Source organism: Paralichthys olivaceus, chromosome 11, assembly GCF_024713975.1.
Source record: "Paralichthys olivaceus isolate ysfri-2021 chromosome 11, ASM2471397v2, whole genome shotgun sequence".
NCBI classification, from domain to species: domain Eukaryota; kingdom Metazoa; phylum Chordata; class Actinopteri; order Pleuronectiformes; family Paralichthyidae; genus Paralichthys; species Paralichthys olivaceus.
In genome coordinates, this window is record NC_091103.1 from 20,283,636 (window position 1) to 20,302,238 (window position 18,603).

Here is an 18,603-nt window from a genome sequence, read left to right on the forward strand (position 1 = left end):
ACAGACCTGCATGTTAAAGTCTCGAGGAATAAAAACTGCACTGCTCAAATAAAAAAAAATACACAAATACTTAAGTATACAGATAAGTCTAATTAGTCCTTTTGTTTATTATCAATTTATCTCATCCTTATTCTGTTTATATTATATTCTGCTTGTACACATTTGAATAAAAACTGAATTAATTGAATTAATTCAAAAGTAAAAACACAAAACTTTTTAGATATTAAGTTTGTTTTGCGTAAGGCCGGCTAATACACACAGTCTTCCTCACTTTCTTCGCCTGAGATTACACACTGAGAAATGTTGTGTTGGTTTCAGTCTTTTATAAACATGTCAGTGGGGACTAAAATGGACAGAGAAAGGATAAATTAAGCGAGAACAAAATGGCTGTGGCTGCTAAACCACACTTCGGGGTGTACTAACATTCTGCCAGCAGAACAGTCAAATGTACCACCTCATCTTTGAGAAATTGTGAGCTGCTCACATGCTCATCTTACGCTTCCATTTTATCCAATTTTGGTTATAATACATTCATAGAGAAAGGCTTATTTAATGCTAACATGGGCAGCATTTCTAATGTTTGTGGGGGAGCAAAGCTAATCATAGGTTCAGTAACCACAACTGCTCGGGCCCTTGAGTGCAGGCGCCTCCCCTTTGGCAGCGGCAGAAGCAGCAGGCAGTGACCCAGTGGCTGGCAGGAGGAAGACTGTTGTTGACAAGGATCCCGTCCCAGATCTCTCATTAAGGCTGCTCATGCCTGTGATTGGATACTGGTCAAACACTGACAGGGCGCCCTGGTAAAAACATTATCCAAATGTTACAGTGTGAGGCAGCTCCCCTGTTGGTGAGAACATGACTTCAACTCACAAAAAAAGATGGATATTTCTCAATGTTTGGCTCATAATTTCTAACATGCGTAAACGTCGTAAACACACCACAAATATTCCATCTCGGCATTGCTGTTTTGTACAAGGACGTTCTCAGATCTGTGAGGAGAATAGACTCTTCTTGTGTTTTCGCCCTTGTCCTGCTCTTTTGATCGGGCAGTGCGTCTGACAGACAGCGTTTGGCCGCCTGCTGGCCCTGGGACAAAGAGGAGGGGCTATCGCATCTTCCTATGAGATTCATCTGTGGGATCATGAGAGGGGATATGTCTCTGCTCAGCAGTGTCCTTGTTCAGCCTGAGCCTCATTTACCGAGCCAGGATAACTTGGTTATATACGCAGGGCTATGAAACAGAGATAAATATATAAGTGTCTGGGAATCTATAGAGGCACATTTTCATAAATGCTGCACCTGGAATGAATCTATTACACACATACAGCACATTCATACTGTTAACAAGCAAGTCAGTGGCAGCCCTGATCCTGCACATTGGGTAATTTTACAGACGTCAAAAAACAATTCCACTTTCCCTCTACACTGAATTATTTTACTTATATTATATTACTGGCATAATCTAGTAACTAAATCTCTAATATACTGTATACATATATATATATATATATACATATATATATATGTGTGTGTGTGTGTGTGTGTGTGTGTGTGTGTGCATGTTAATAACAAATATAGATACAAATATATAAAATAAAACTTTCCTGTAAAAAGCAATGGTCCAGATTCACAAATTCTCAAAGATGTTGATTTATTTCTTGATATATCATCTATGTCACTATATTTTAGGAAATATTTATACCATTGTAAAATTGATCATGACCATCTTTAAACCACTGTTTGTATGAGGTGTTAAGTGAAGGTTTGGCTTTGATGACAAGTTGCAGCTTTCTTGATTTCTCCTCAAAAATCAAAACACAACTGAACTCTGGATAACTTACTTTCTAAAGCAGCTCAATGTTGGCTTGATCCTTTGGCTCAAACTCACAGCATGATGCTGGTTTCATTACAAAAGGTTCAGGTTCAGGTTTAGGCAAACATCGCCAAGGTGATGGTTGCTGAGTATTAAAGCTGAGTATTAAAGCTGATTTAAGACACTGGATAGAAAAACAATCACAATATTGTATTTGTCTTTCCACAGCTATTAAGGTCAATTAATCTCTTAGCGATTGTCCACTGTTGAGAGAAGGATGGTTAGTTTACCAGCAGAATAATTAACTTGTTGTTTGCTCACATCCACAAAGAAAATACACATTAAGAGTGATTTTCTTTGGAAGTAATAATGTGACACATTTTATTAATTTTACTGAGAAAAGTTATGTGTTGTGGTTTTATATTACCAGTGGAATGGATTATATGTTCTGGGAAATGAATTTATACAGTTATATTGACCTCAATAATTCATAATATTAAAGAATTCATTTATTGGTCATGTTAACTAAACTTGTTTGGTAGATGCACATGTTTGAATGTGTGTGTGAATACAGAGTTCTGAAAATGTTTAATCTGTATCATCAAGATATTTGTAGAAGATTAGAAGAGTTGTTGTTTGATCACTTTGATTACGTTAAGTGACACTTTACTATGGCCTTATTAGAATAGAATATACCTGCCATATAGGGCAAAGGCATTTTCATTACACAGAAATGTTGCAGCATGACTTATTAAATAAGTTCAACAACATGATCTAAACACGACAAAGTCTATTTAGAAATACTTTGAATGGTGTCATCCCAGTGCTGAAGGCCAAAGTAAAGTTAAGAATCAGTAAATAGTTTAATCATTGGTTTCTTGGGAAATCCTAAATATGAGTTGTGACATATCTGGACTGATCATCTTTCCGGTGTTAGTTTAACTTTAGGAGACTTGCCTCTGGAGATAAACACACGAGGAAGGAACAGTGCTGAAAAGACCCAAAACAAAACAGAGAGGGACACTGATCAGACCAAAACTAAAATGCAGCTGTCAAACCTCAGCAGAGTTATCCGGATCCGAACTGCAGGAGCACACCAGTAAACTCACACCTCACATACATCAAATATTAAAAACTAAATACAACTACTATCAAATATTAATAATCTTGCTGGGCTGTACTGATGGATACAGTGTTCCTGTATACAGTAATTTTGCTGTTAGGAAGAAAAGAGATAAAAGGCGAGTGCTTTTGCTCCAGCAGGGGCCACGTTGGGGATAGATGGAGGCGCTGGTGTGCAGACTTACCCCCCATGTTGTCCATCTCCTTCTCCTGCAGCAGGCTGACAGCATCATCGTCTCCATCGAGCATCAGCTCCGTCTCCGGGTTCTGGTTCGACACGGTTTGGATGCGGACGGACTTCTTAGACCGGACAACCTCATCCTCGACCGAGCCTGTAAATTATGCAATATTTAGAAAGAGCACTAATATTGCACTTTCACCTCTAAAGCTCACAGACACACACTCATAAACATACACACTTGTGCAATTTATGTTATTACTCATGTAAGCCACATGTGATATGGCAACAAATCTATAGTCTGACATTTATACATTGAAACCTCAAACTAGTCCTCATTATCACAAAGGCAATGATTTATTCTAACCAAGTTCGGGAAAGTTCAAATAATAGAATCTGCTTTTATATCCTTTTAAACTGTATAACATCCTGCAAAATAAGGAAAAGGAAATAATCCGTAGTCAATCTCTGCATGAAATACACAATGATATGCAGGATGAACCTGAAATGAGATGCTCTCTAATGTACTTGCCATAACACATGAAAGAATGTCACGACACACATTCGCTCACTGAATACATTTCGCATGGTTGAACATCAGAGGTGTTTGAGCTTTTATTTTTAGACAAGGTCAACAATGAAACACTATCTGCATCTTGAAAGACCAACAGCTGTGTCGGGGGATACAACTCCAGCTCGTAGTCGATTAGAAATATCATTTGCTGCTTTTGGAGCCTTGACAACAGTGAGAGTGAACAGACAGCACAATTAGGAGGCTGCTTACTTACACCAAGACTTCATCATATAGCTATAGAGGAGCACGTTTATTGAAAAAGATGTGTTCATACATCCGGAAAAACAAAGGGGTCTCAAGACACATTTATCATCTTAAATCAGCCCATATCCAACATGTGCCTGCCACACGGCCGCTCAAAACGTTCATGTGAATTTGTCTTTGAGAAGTCCAGCGTGGGAAATAACCAGAGGAGAAACTAGCGCGTATGAAAAGGAAGAACACACGTCAAGAAATGGGAGGTGGCTGACACCCGTCTGACATGTTTCCTTTCAGCACAGTTCTTAATTCGCCTCTCCCTCCCCTAAGGAACATGTACCTTGTCTTGAAGAGGTCACATTTGACTGTTGTCAACACTGCTACTGAGAAAAAAAAAACTGCTTCCTGCTCTGTCTCATATCTGGTGTGCTTTCATCAGACAGAGGGAAGAAGTCTGTGAGTTTTCTGAAATGAATTCTGCGTAATGTTAAGGGAAAAAGCCAAGCAGCCGCCAGAGATCAAAGCTGAACTAGTGAAACTTAAATCTGTAATTCTGTAAATCACCATTATGCTCAGAGTACATGAGGGAAAGATCGGCAGGCGGGCTGATGTTCTGATCAGGAGTCTGCACAGGGTTGAGCTGACCAAATAAACTGTGCTGATTTCTGCACGCAAATGGACAAGCTCAACTGTGCAGGGTAGAGGACCACCTTTACCCACAATGCAATTTACGTCTCACAGACAAGGTAATATGGCTGTAAAGAACAAGAAATGATGAGCAATGGTGTGAAGATGAAAGTGTGTGGCATATGACATGAGAAGTAAAATCCTCATGAGCGTTCACTTGGAGGTATTCTTGTATGAGAAGCGCTGTTGTGGAAAGAGTTGCAGTTTGTCACTGTGAAGCCTACATGCTGTGTGGTGGTGTCGAAGCAGACTCATTAGAATAAAACAAAGAGAATATTTGATCTAAGACTCATCAGCGACCTAAAATTAAAAAGAACAAAAGACAAGTGTGGGCCGAGGGAGATACTGTGTGCATACCTAATCAGCGTATACTGAAAGATTTACACAATCTTTGTTCAGAGGATTTCATGAAAGACGATGAAGTTTTAACTCTACATTTAATTTTTATCATCTTTGTGGTTACACTGAACTGAACTGTACTACAGAGAAATGTAATTGAAGATGTGTCTTTTAGTTTAGAAGCCTCCAATTGCGCAAATATATTCCTCTCAAATCCTATGAGATGTGCATTTCCATATGAAATGAATTAGGATAAATTAAATTAAAGGCAGGAAAACATATTTCCTATGTTATTTCTCCATATAATGCTGCTTTACCTCTTAGTATCTATCTAATTAACCTTGCAAAAGCAGTCCATCAGAAGCCACAGGCACTGACCTCTGAACATCTCGTAAAAAAACATTCCCAGCAGTTTCATTTCACGTCTGCTCTCGAGCTCTTCAGGATCAGTGCCAGGAGAAGCCACCGATCACTAGTCTCACGGGTCCCATTGTTCAATCACTGAGTTGAAACTGCCTCACAGTGCACTAATTACACTCAGTAAAGTGCTTTGCAGAGCTTTCCCGAACCCATCGCAGGCTGATAAAGACGCGGCAGCTGTGACCAAGGGAGGCCGCCCCTGAGCACTCATCGCTGGGGTTCAACTGGTATCCACAGTCCTGCGTACCAACCGGTACCAACAGCCAACTGTGGTGCAGTGAAAATCATTTCGAAACCTTACACAATATAATCTAAATGCCAAATCGCAGGTTGAGGGATGATCTGATGGGTCTTGATATGATGACAAGATACATTTAGATTTTCAATTTCAACCTAGTCCAAAAGTTAATAATGACAGTGAATATGAGCAGTTACTGAAACTCTTATTTGTGCTGAGCACATTACCAAGCTCCATAAATGTCATGTTTGATTATGTATGTTTTATTTTGATAATATATAATATATAACTGTATAAAAAGGGATTTAAATGGCCTGTTTTTTTGGATTGGTGTGATTCCTGTTATGTCAGCTGTGGGCAATAAACGCAGTTTGTTTTGATGATGAGGGGAGAGAATATGTTTTTAAAATCAATGGCTACAGTTTTCTAGACAGTGAAAGTATAAATTTCACTGGGTCTTCACCATTATAATGAACAATGCGGCTGTTTCACAAAGGACAAAGAAATATTTTTTCTCAGAGTGGAAAATAAATGAAATTGAGTAGATGTGTTCTTTTGTGAACAAACTGAGGTCCAATTCAAATTATCTTCCTAATCTTTCATAAAGGCTCACACTTTGGAAATACCTCACTGTGCAGTAGTTTTACTATTCAGTATAATAGATAAGAGTTGAAAGGCCTTTAAAATCAACTCTAATACTGCTGCCAAGGGTCCATGTTTCACGCTGGAGAGCTTTGTGGCACTGGCTTTTCATTTTTATAGCCTCAGTTGAGCATGTGTTTTTCTAAGTCTCCTATGTATTATACACCCTGCCCTCAACCACCTCACCGCCTCTCCTCAAAAAGAAAAATCCACAACATCGTGTTTTACTTAAGGTTCATTTGACTTGTACGAGAACTTCAAGCCAGGAGGGGAAAGAAAAAAAGGCTGATCTCACAAATACTCTGGGTAATTCAATATACGTGACTATAAATAAAACACAAGACACCTCGGTTTTCATGAGGAGGCTTGATCAGAAAGGAAAGATCGGGATAATATGCAGGAAAACGGCAGATAGGGAGCTCTCGTAAAAGTCACTGAATGTTTGTCAGTTGATATGATAGCTAACATTTCGGACACAGGTAAAGACACAAAGCAATTGTGACCGCTTTCTACACAAACACTTGGAAACTAGCTTGTAAACTCTAAGCAGGAATGATTCTGTCTCATGTCTCCTTCTGTCAGATCTCCGGAGATAACACGCTCTGGTATAAGCCTCAGCTCCACAGCCTATTTACTCCACTATCTTATAATGTACATTAGTGTTTTGAGCAGTCACTCCAACAGCCAAGTACCGTTAGCTCTACAAATGTTTTAAATATATCTCTTCCGTTTCTCAGACTGTATCTGTTTCAAATCCTGTCCTCCTACACACCCTCTCCATGGGCTCTGCATTCCACATGGAGAGAAAAAGTCCAGTCCCCGGTGTTGCATTACCGCTAGGGCGATGCAATTCTGCCCTCTGCCTCTACGCTTTTTATTTACTCTGTGCTGAGAAATGAAATGAGGGGGAAAAATGACAGCTCCAAACTTCCTGTGATGCAAGCCATCCCTTTTGCAGAGTACGTGTTTTAAGACTGTAAAAGTAAACATAATAACTTTGATGTAGGGAAGTTTATACAGCGCAGACGTTTCCTCTTGGGTTGATCTTTATTTAATATCCTGGGATGTGCAGCGTGTGCTTCTACTGCGCTGCCAGAGGTTACAAACAACCACATCTTCTCTCCACCAAAACATGAAGAGCAGGGTAATAATCCCCATCTGGACCATTGACTGTACACTATAGTATATAAAGATGGACGCTGCGTCGCCACTTCCTCACGTTGGTTATAAAATGAAGCTAAAATATCTGTGATACGGGTGCTGCCATCTTGCATCTTGACTCCATTTGGAGCCAGAGTTTTTTTGCAGTAGTAATTGTGGCATGGAGCCGCAGTATCGAATTTCTGACTGTACACACTCTTGACCAATCGCAAGTCAGTCTCAGCTGTCACTCATGATGTTTCATCCCGTTTCAAATACACATACATGTATACATGAACATGCACTGCAGCCAGCCCCCAGGGGGCGATCGAGATGATTTCCGTCATTTCTTTGGGAACTGTCATGTCATCTATGATCTGAGCGTTAGGCACTCCTCATAACTGTTTCTGAGCATATCATGTCTTTACGGAACAACTTCATTCAAATGTCCAGATCTGCTTGCGAGCTAATGCCCTGATGTCATTTGTTACAGTGTAATAGGTTTGATTACAAAGCTGGAGAAGGTTAATATCACATCACCAAGCTGCTGCCTCTGCAGCAGCGAGGGCCATAAAGATCTGCGCCCGGGGCAATCAGCTCTGAGAGACGCTGCTCACCTGAAATGAGACAGCAAGGACACCCGGAGGTAAAACACCCCGTTAAACACTTGGATCAATATTAACGTGACTTCCATTTCATGCTTGCCCAGTTCCAATCACCTAACAATATACTCTGATACTGGGCCGTGGCTGGCTGTAACAGGGCATGTTATTACAGGCAGAGGGCAGAGACAGAATGTGCTGGCTAAGCTGTCAATGCTGCTAATAGACAACGAGGCAGAGTTTAAGGCAGAGTTTAACCTCCACTCACACAAGTCCACGAACGTATACGCACACTCTTACACGCACACTGCACAAAAGTCATTACAAGGGTTCCAGGATGATGCACCGGAATTGCCAATATATCAATATATCCTTATATTTTAGGAAGAAAGTTACTTTAGATTGTTCTCAGAGGGTGATTTATATTTGGTTTCAACTCGGTAAATGATAATTCCAGGGAAAGATCTTTACCTCCACCAAGGGGGTTATGTGTTTTCCCCTGTCCATTTGTGTGTTTGTCAGCAGGATTATGCAAAAACTATGAGCCCTTCTAGTTTTTCCTGAAACTTTTTTCAAAAAATAGGACAAGTTTTAACACCAAGGTTTTAACTTATTTTTGCCACAGCCACTCCAGTCTAAAGTCATTATCAGATTTCAAGATTCCTTCTGGGAATCCATGCAACAATTTAATACATTTGTCTGACTAATAAAATGGCAAAAAGAGTATCACTGAATATCTACGAGAAAACGACAAGGATTGTGAGACTCAGATGATGTCAAAAAATGATTCACTCACTGTTCTTCATGAAAAAAAACAAAAATAAATCTTCCTCACTTTCATTTTCCCCAAGTGAGCACAAAGACTGACATTTACTGTGAACACAACCGTGCAAGTCTGCCCTCTTCAAACTCAAGATGGTGGCTGAGTGTATTCTGTCATATCCTGCTGTCAAACCAGAAACTGCGTATTCAATTTGGACAACCTACGGCTTCTCCGATAGTCACAGATTTTACAGCTTTAATAACGACTCTCAGGGGCCAACTCAAACAACCCTCTTTGTTTTTCTACTCTGGTGCCTATGCAGCCGGGAACCAACTAAAACGTTCTACAGAGTCCTTGTCAAATCCAAGAAACAAAGTCTGGATGTTTTGACTAATGGATCTCCAACCTCGGAGCCTCTGCACCAGGGTTATCTGCTAAAGACAGGTCCTATCTTTAATACTGTGCTAATTTAAAGTGAATATTCATGAAAAACACACACCGACTGTCGCGGTACATTTTTAAACAAAAACTGCCAACTGTCACTGCCAACGAAATCTACTGAAGCTCTGAAAAAGAACAAAAGCTCCTTCTCATTTTAACTCATAACAAAACCTGGCCTCCGCTGTGCAACCACATCAAAGCTCGCTGGGAAAAGCCTGAGAGTGCAGCTCACCTCTCAAGGAGAGCACGAGGGCCATCCGACCGCAGGCGATCCCTTTCACTTGACACATTTATACATTATTCTGCTCATTAAAACCACCGCATGCCAGCAGGATCTCAACAAGTCTTCAATCAACTGCAGCGAGGCTCTAATGTCAAACAACACAGCTCAAAAACATATTGTGGCTATTTGATGGACAAAGTAACGCGACATGTATTTGTGGCATTAAGTTGAGGATATCTGTCACATAATTCATCAAAAGGAGACAATACACACATAGCAATTTAAGCAACTGAAAAATGGGTACAGAGGGAAAGGATGCATTTGCTGTTTTTATCTTCCGTTTCTAAAATCCCAAAGGCAAATAACTTGGATCCATCCATGTGTGATATAGCTTATCCTTTAAAGGTGGCAGGGCTAGTGAAGGCAATACCAACTGATAAAAGAGCCTAAGAGGGGGGGTACAAGTAGGACAGGTCACCTGACATAAACAGAATATTCATACCCATATTCACACCTATGGGCAATTTAATGTTGCCAATTAACCTAAGCCACATGTCGATGGAGTGTGGGAGGAAGACAAATCCCCTGCAGTAAACCCACACAAGCACGAGGAGAGAAAGGCTCCAGCCGACGGGCAGTTCTGGGCCACTTATTGTTGTGAGGCATCAGTGCTAATCACCACACCACTGTGTGTAGATCTGAATTTTTTGCAGACGCTACATGGACAGATTTCACCAAAGCCTGCTTGGCATGGATTTGGTATATGGTTAAGTTTTTGGACAATTTGGATGGTTTGCACTGTTGCAGGGAGTAATGAGGGTTGAAATCGGATGTTTTGATGACACCCGTTGGTTCTGTTGTCAGTGAAAATGTCATGTGAATAACGCTCACAGAGGTTGCAGCATATGAGAAAGTTCCCACCAAGTTTATTCCAGCAACTCCTAAAATACAGCACTTCTATGTTGCACTATGACCTCCGTGTATGCTTCAAAAATCAGTTAGAAGTAGAGTATTTGTGGGGATGTTTTCCAAATATATTTATTTTGAGGTTTCAAAAAATAAAGTGATAATATGAATTTAAAAAATAATGTGTAAGTGTGAAAAACACATCATATATTGAATGATAGTCAGAGCTTATTAAGCCTTGTACTAATTAGCAATAACGACTGTCATAATGAGAGGCGAAGACAGTTTGCAGCATTTTAAAAGTGTGGATGAACATTGGGGTGGATTGTTCCGCAGAAACGGTTTGAGAGTATTTTTTAATGATGTTCTGATATGTTTTACAGGATTACTGGTATTTATAGGTTGGCAATGTTGATGCAATCCAATGCAATACCTTTGCTGGTAATACCAAAGATTTTAAAGACTGTAAATATTTCTAAACTGAGCTCTAAAGCTGGAACTTTTGTTTACTTGATTCCTCCTCACAACAGAGCCATTGCGTCACCACAAGCTCACAAAATTAGCTTAAGGCTGAAAATAATGGAACCGCCATATAATCTAAAGCAGAAGGTGCAATTACTGCATGTGTGTCTCATGTATGGACCACCTGCAGCTGAGGCAGCAGCTGGCATGTGTTCATCTGCAGAGCTGCCATGATCTTCATACAGCAGCCATGGCAGCGCCGGAGCTGAAAGCAGCCAGATGACATCCTGAACGCAGCCAACGGTCAGCTTCTGTAGCTCAGCACCGAGACACGCATGACGTCAGTGAGCATTTTGCTCATTATGAATGTGTTGCTGTAAGTGTACAGTCATTTTAAAAGGCAAGCCTGACCATAATGCTTTGCCTGTTTTCCATTTCCTATAAATTTAAAAAGGTGCTTACTTCATTTATTTCAAAATCAATACATTCACCCTGACTACATTTGCTCTGTTATTCAATTACAAGTGTGAGGGAGAGTTTAACAGCACCAAGCTGCTTTCCTTTAAAATTTGGTGTTGCATGACATAAGGCAGAATTGACACAAGGTGGTGGGCAACACTACAGACTGCCTGGGTCAATAGAAAAAGTTTCAGGCAAAGAGGAGAAAGCGATAAAGGGAGAGATCCAATTTGTTCCTGAGTATGTATCTATATGAACATTTTAAAAAGTGCAATAAAATAGACGTGTCATGTTCACTTCACAGAACCTATAAATATGTTACCTGTAAAAATGACATTTAACAGATCCTAAGCAATATGTTAAACTACATGCACAAGCCTTCTTCTAAAATACTCATAATGGGTTGAAAATGATTATTAACAAAAATGATCAGCTCACCATATTCCTGCAGTGACTTGCACGTGATGTCTAAGTGGGTGGAGCCAGAAGGGTTTCTAACAAATCTCCGCCTCCGCCGCAGGTCATCTTCCCAGTAGTCCAGACGCCAGAAGTCGTGCAGCTGACTATGGCAGAGACAAGAGAAGAGGCAGGTTAGACAGAGCACGCACTCCTCAGTTATAGTCTAGTTACAGCAGCCACTTTTTTATCAGAGAACATCTTTAGAAGAACAATCAGGTCACAGAAAGTGGATTTATTAGGTTGACGACTGGCATGTTCTGCAGAGGCCCAGTAATGTTACCTCTACTGGAGCCTATAGCATCAGAGCAGCAGGGAGCAGCAGCAGCAGCCGCCGCACACATAAATCACAGGCAGTCCCATTAACAAATACAGCATCAAATTACAAGTATAAATGGCACAGCTTGCCTCCTTTTTTACAATGTTTTTTAACAAGTCTTGTAAATCAAAGGTAGAAACCTCAACGCAGACAGCGTGGGGTTTAATGATCGGGGTCTTGGGGCCGGTTGAGGCATGAGCCTATAAAACAAGCCCCCTCCCCTTCCTGCATATGTGGAGCCATGATTAAAATAATGTGTTGAAATATTCATTGAAATGATTCTCAGAGCCCCGGAGCAACCCGACAGAAAATTGCATTTTTATTCATTATTAATAACAGCGAATTAGAGTTGTAAAAAAAGAGAAAGAGAAAAAAAACAGTTCCAGCATGTGGTAACCATCTCTGTAAATGATTATTCCAACATTAGTGAGGACCTGGGATAATTTTATTGCTTGCAGCTAATGCAAACCATTAAGCACCAGGACTAGCATTAGGTTACTAAGTGCTGCTTGGTCCAACTGTGCACTAGCTGGAGCTATTTCAAAGCATTTGTGCTTCCTTTAAAGGGAAATGCAGCGAAAAGAGAAAGTCTTGCTTTGATTTTTACTCTTAACATGAAAGAGTAATACATAGAAAATAATGATGATTCAAAAAAATGATTGGTGTGCAGTTGACAGATATGATCAGCCTGGTTCATTTTCTCATTTGAAAAATATGGCATCACTCAGCTTCATTTTGTGTTCATCTGTTTTTTTATTGCTGTTAAATACAGAAATATGAAGAATATAATGAGGTAGAGGATGATCTCTTTATGCTGATATGTAAAATGCTGCCTTTACCTCCATGTTACAAGTAAACAAAAATACTAGAAGGAGCCTCCAAACAAATCCAAGAGTCTGGTGTTGTGTGTCCAAATCTAAGAGCAGAGACTTTAGCGTGTGCAGGATACAGGGAGACGTTGGCAAGCAGCCGTCGATTTCGTTGTATGGTTTCTGCCCCCGTCCCTGCCACAGTATTGAAGCAGTCTAAACAGATTAAAGTGTTACTGGGGATCACATCACAAAATACAGCCTCCTTGCTCCATGAATATAATATCTACAAATGTCAGAAATCAAGAGGCTCAGGAGACTTAGCTGGGTTCTGACAGCAACAAGAGCTCAGTTTCAGTAAAGTATCACTCAAAATTCAGCGTGATGAGTGTGTGTGTGTGTACGTCGTATGCACAAAGTACCATGAGCTGCTGTATGTAAAGCAAGCCGTAACGCCTTGAGCTTGTCCCCTGTCAATCTCCCTCAAAGCTTAACGGAGGAGAAGAGAGATGTCAGTGGGTGGAAAGGAGAAACCCACACAAATGATATTGTAAACACAAGATTACACAGTGTGAAAAATGTAAATCCACTGTAGGCAACTGGGCGATTACTGCTGAAGATTATGTCGCCTAATTCCTCGTGCAAACAGACAGAAGATGCCAGTGGGGGATAAATCCGCCACTTTGAAGATTTCTTTATAACAGTATTAACGGCATTAGGTGCATTTTATTTGGTCTGCTTAGGAGTTTGCTCATCTGTGTACCATTTAAAGTTAATCAGTTATCAAATGCATTACAAACGTAACATTCACGTTACAAAGGCTGATTAATGAATCTGTCGGTAACGTTTTGACGTCTCTTCCCCTTGTTTGGTCCTGTGCAGATGGTTTCAGTTTGAATGTGGTGTTCTGCTGCGTGAGTAAGACCTGTGATATTCTAGACTATGTGGTCAGTGCGAGACCGGATTTGGACTGCGCCAAAGTGCCGTGCTGAAGGAACCACCTCTCCGAGGGTGGTCCAGAAAGAGCACAGAGGGACTACACACTCTTGACTTAGATCTCTATAGTTTGCAGCTATTGAGCTCTCACACAATGGATTTGTGAGGTTGCATGAAAAGCTCATCCAAGTCTTAAGAGCATTGTGGGAAATGAGGAACCAGCAAGACATTTAACGGCACACGTTTGTGCCATTTACCGTTAAAGCTAACAATTGAGATCCGTACATTTTCCAAGGCTACAGACAATAAATTTTCAGTATCGGTGATAAACCACATTTCCTGCTTCAGAATATTAATAGGAATCTGGCTGCCTGTATCGTCTGTGTACCAACTGTCCATCCAATAACATTCTTTATTAAGCAGAGTTTGATCGAGTCCTCCTTATTTTCCACATCAGATGTGTCTGGCTTCATGACAAGCATAAAGAATGGCTGTAAGCCGGCCTCCTAGAAAGTAGCGAAATTTATTAGTCCTGTCACCCATCAATCACCCAAATGGATTTCAAACCGCATTTTAAAAGCTAATTTTCCAGCACTGATAACCTACAGGAAACAGGAGCACCATTATTTATGGACACTTCGAGACTTGCTAAGTGCGGTAGGATAAATGTGTAAGAGGACTATCATCTATTCTCCTCTCTTTCAAATAGGTATTAAAAGCACGTCTTTCCTCAAGGAGCCAGCGTTGAGGTTTTTGAGGTGCCAGACCCCCCCGCCCCCCCGTCTGCAGGGAATGTGTTTTGTTTTGTCAAAGGAAAAGAGAAAGCTGACAAGAAAATTTCAAAAAAAAGATGGGGAGGAAAATAAAAATAAAAGGCATGAGAACGGAAAGGAAACTATATCATCATTCTAGAAAAGAGAGATACTTTTGACAGCTGACAACGGCTCATATTGGAGTTAGAGGGAGTGCTACTGTTAGAGACCCTGTTTTGTTTCCTCATAGTTTGTCAGATTATTTGGAGAACAGTGTTTGAGGCAAAGGATAAACTTGAGCCTGTAAAAGGGGGAACTTTTTTTTCGCACTGGCCGTTTTTTATCAGCTAATGATAAATCATTCGGGCTGAAATTTAAAGTTGCCCGTTTGAGATTGCTTGTCAGCTGAAAAGACTGTCTCATGCTCAGGTTATATAAATTGTATAAATAATAAGCTAATTAAAGATATACATTACAGAGTAACTTTGGGCTTGATCCTCAAATTCCTGCATTTTCTTCATGCTGCAAATTGCATAAAATCCCTTGATTTAAAATAAAATCCCAAGATAAAATTATACAACAATTTATTGTCAATAGCAAGAATTAACTTCATGTTTTTCAGGTCACTGGAAGTAGAATAATGCACTCAAACACTAACACGGACAGACGGCAGGAAGACATGGTCTCATGGTTAAAGATTCCCCCTTTTATTCTATTTATGCTCAGAGTACATTTGAGTGAGGCAGCCGGGAGAAAGGACAGGGACATGCTGATTCAATAAAACACCATTATACTCCTTTTAAAAGCTTCCATTGGTGACATGAGCAGGGGGTAATTATAATAAATACCCGTAATCAGTGACAATTCTATTCACAGACATGGTGACTGGTTTCTATCACACACACACACACACACAAACACACACACACACACGGAACTCTGAGGACAAGTGGCCTTTTCTTAAGTTTTCAGTTGTCGTAACTGACTCGGATAAGGAGTTAAAAAGACCACAAGGAATTTGTTTGAAGCAGAAATGCTGCTGAACCCTAAGTGTAGCAATGTTAACAAAAAATGACGAAAATGTATAAACTGACAATAAAATATATATACACCTACATTTATAATAACCTGCCCAAATTGTCCAGACTCATATTCTGTATTAAAATTTGAGACGCAACCTCTCATTTGACCAAAGATATTACTGTCATTAAACGAGTGATACTATAAAAATGACAACCAGATATATGCAGATCTTTAAGTCATGACAACCATCAGAAAATATGGAAGACTTGAAAATCCAAAGGGGGTAAATAGAAAAAGACTTTCTGTCACCCAGTGCATTTAACACCACATTCTTCCATATACTGCTGCGAGATGAAGAAAAGAATACCAACAAAAAGTACACTGTGCACCAGAAAGTGAAGACTGGCAACCATATGGTGATCTCAGTCCACTACTTTCAAAGTAACCTATAAACTAAGAGAAAAAAAATACACAGTGATTTCCCCTATGAAAATACATCAGGATTGATCATGCGTCTGTCAAATGCCAAGTGTTAAGTGACTGTATGGCCAACATCATGATCAGATTATCACAAACAGTACACAAGACTTTCATCTCTGTAATTCCGCTATTTCTTATCATCACTACACTCAACACTGGCTTCAGACATGAGGACACCAAGCTAAGATCCAAATGCTTCTAGTTACTGGGAATGACATTTCGTTTGTAGATTGAGAAATAAGAGAGGACACACGCTGAGGAATGGCTATTGGACAAAGACGAAAGGGAAGCAACACAGCAGCAACAAGATTAACTCCAGGTCATCTGGCGTAATGAAGACAGACATGCGCACGATCAGACGAGGGATGAGGAGCTGCACTGTACGCGGAGGTGAACTCCTCTGCACGGCCAGATTTCGTGGATCCTCCATCTTTCATCGGAAATGGGGCACAGTCAGGCGATGCCCAGCTCTATTTCAGTGCCCGATGAAATTGATGATTGTGTGAATGGGCGTTTTTCCAGAGATAATTAGCACAGTGTGCAAGGTTAAGCAGACCTCAAGGGAATGGAGCTCGGCGTAGGTCAGGGACAAGTGCTGGTTGAGAGGATATCAGCTTGCAAGAACAAAGCAGCATCATGTTTTCAATAAGATTGTACTAGATGAAGAATTAGATATTGAGATAGTGGGCTAAAAAAATGAAAGAGGGTCTGTACATTCAAACGGATTTAGCTTTATTGGAGTGGGCAGAGCAGAAACCTCTGAAGTCTGCATGTTAACCACAGCAAAATGTTGGTACAATGAGGTTCACCAATGTTATAGAGATTTTCTAGAATTACCGAATGATACTATAATCATACTGATTTTGAACAAATATATGTCAATAACGGAATACACAGGATGTTAGCATTTAAACTAGGAGCAAAGAAGATGCACATTCTGTTCCTCTGGACGTCAAAGTGAATCAAATGTTTGAATTATACCTGATACCCTTCCAGGCTGATTTTTGTTTATACAGTCAGGCTCCACCAGAGACCTTGGCCTTTCTCTTCTGCCTCAGAAGGGTCACCAGACCTTGAACCCTCAGAGGCTACGAGGCCGTCTAAAGGTGCTCCCCCTTTTGTGCTCGAAGACGTCTATTAGAATTGATAACCCTTTCAGGCGAGACCGAATACTTCGGGCATATCGTGGGTAAAAAGGTTCATTCCATCACAAAGTTATTATCCACGGCGGATTGTTACCATTCATCACGTGTGAGAGGTGAAACTCACTGTTAGTCAAGGGAAACGGCTGTTTCACTGCCTTGCCGCAGATCAATACGCGCCGCCATTTTCCTTTCTCTCAACCGCTCCGAAAAAAGTAATTATACAGAAGAAATGTTGACAATCAATAGACTAGTCAGGTAAGGTTAAGGTCTGCTGTGGGGGCCAGAGGAGGCTCCTCCGTCAGCTGTCACTGATGCTGCTGATGTGAACATGGACGTCCGCCCGGGAACAAAGGGCGGTTTGTCTCCTTCAGCCCCTTTTACAATTTTGTTAGGCTGATGGTGTCGGAACAATTAGTACCAGAGGAGAGCTGGAGAATGAGATGAGAGTGATTCACAAGTTCAGATTGTGAATAATATGTAGCAGCGTCTCTGTACGACTTTATTAACTGATCTATGTGTAAATAGTTCAAACTCCAATAAACATACATTTTCAGCATCATATTTTTGTTGTCGGTTGTATTAAAATAGATTCTGTGGAGAAGATAATGGAATAAAGCTCATTATTTGACAAAACTATCGTTGGCATGTGAACCTACCACTGAGTCAATCTGACAGAGTATTTTAAACTGAGGATTTCCATATTTTTGTTGCAAGAAACAAACATTTGCTGCTTAATGTACTCTTCAGCAGAGTCTTGTCGTGTGAGAGAGCTGCAAAACGAGAGAGAATTTACAGTACGGAGACCGTGAGGGGGTCTTTCTCGGGCATTATTCTTCTTCTTCAACGAATTTATCAGCTACGCCTTGACATCTACTTTCACTTTAGACGAGCCTGAACTTTATAATCCACTGGCTTGGTTCAGAGGTCAACAGCAGAGGGGACCAGAGGGCAGGGAAAATCACTCTCCACATGAAAAAAAGTCTGACATCCAATTTTCAACTTGATTTATCAGTGCAAAGCTAAAATTGATAGCGTGTCATTACTGGGCAGGGAGCTGTCTCGGAGAGATGTATCAAAGCCTCCTCGTTTTGATTTAGCACAGCAGATCAATACAACCCTATACTGTTTCAATTTGAGGAGTATTGATTTTCCTATGCTGACTCTATACAGGGGGGCATTCATCATCAGGCAAGCATATAGTATGATCCACCAGGCCACCATAGGGTCTGATCTGCTTATTCTTCACTCAGATCACATGACTGCAGAGCAGCTGTTTTGGAGCCTTGAACAGATTATTTTCTTGTCGGTTGTTGTTGTTTCTGCTGCCACGCAAGTTCTTACACTGTTTTCCATAAAGAGAATTGACGCTCACAATAGAGCGGCCCTGGAATTCAGATATTGGTTCAATGGACCAAACCCATATTGTAATTTTACTTCAAAAGCTTTACTGAGCAAGTGGTTTGTCTCCAGTCTTGCTAC

At 40.5% G+C, this 18,603-nt stretch overlaps 1 protein-coding gene across 1 annotated transcript in view; it reads right to left on the reverse strand.

Moving 5' to 3' along the window:
• Positions 1 to 18,603, reverse strand: part of nbeab (neurobeachin b) — a 173,174-nt gene that overhangs the window by 58,293 nt on the left and 96,278 nt on the right. Inside the window, exons 38-39 of the mRNA XM_069534755.1 lie at positions 11,643 to 11,767; positions 3,118 to 3,264 (exon numbers count right to left, since the gene is read on the reverse strand). Of these exons, the coding sequence (XP_069390856.1) occupies positions 3,118 to 3,264; positions 11,643 to 11,767 (272 nt within the window). The remainder of the gene's footprint in view (positions 1 to 3,117; positions 3,265 to 11,642; positions 11,768 to 18,603) is intronic.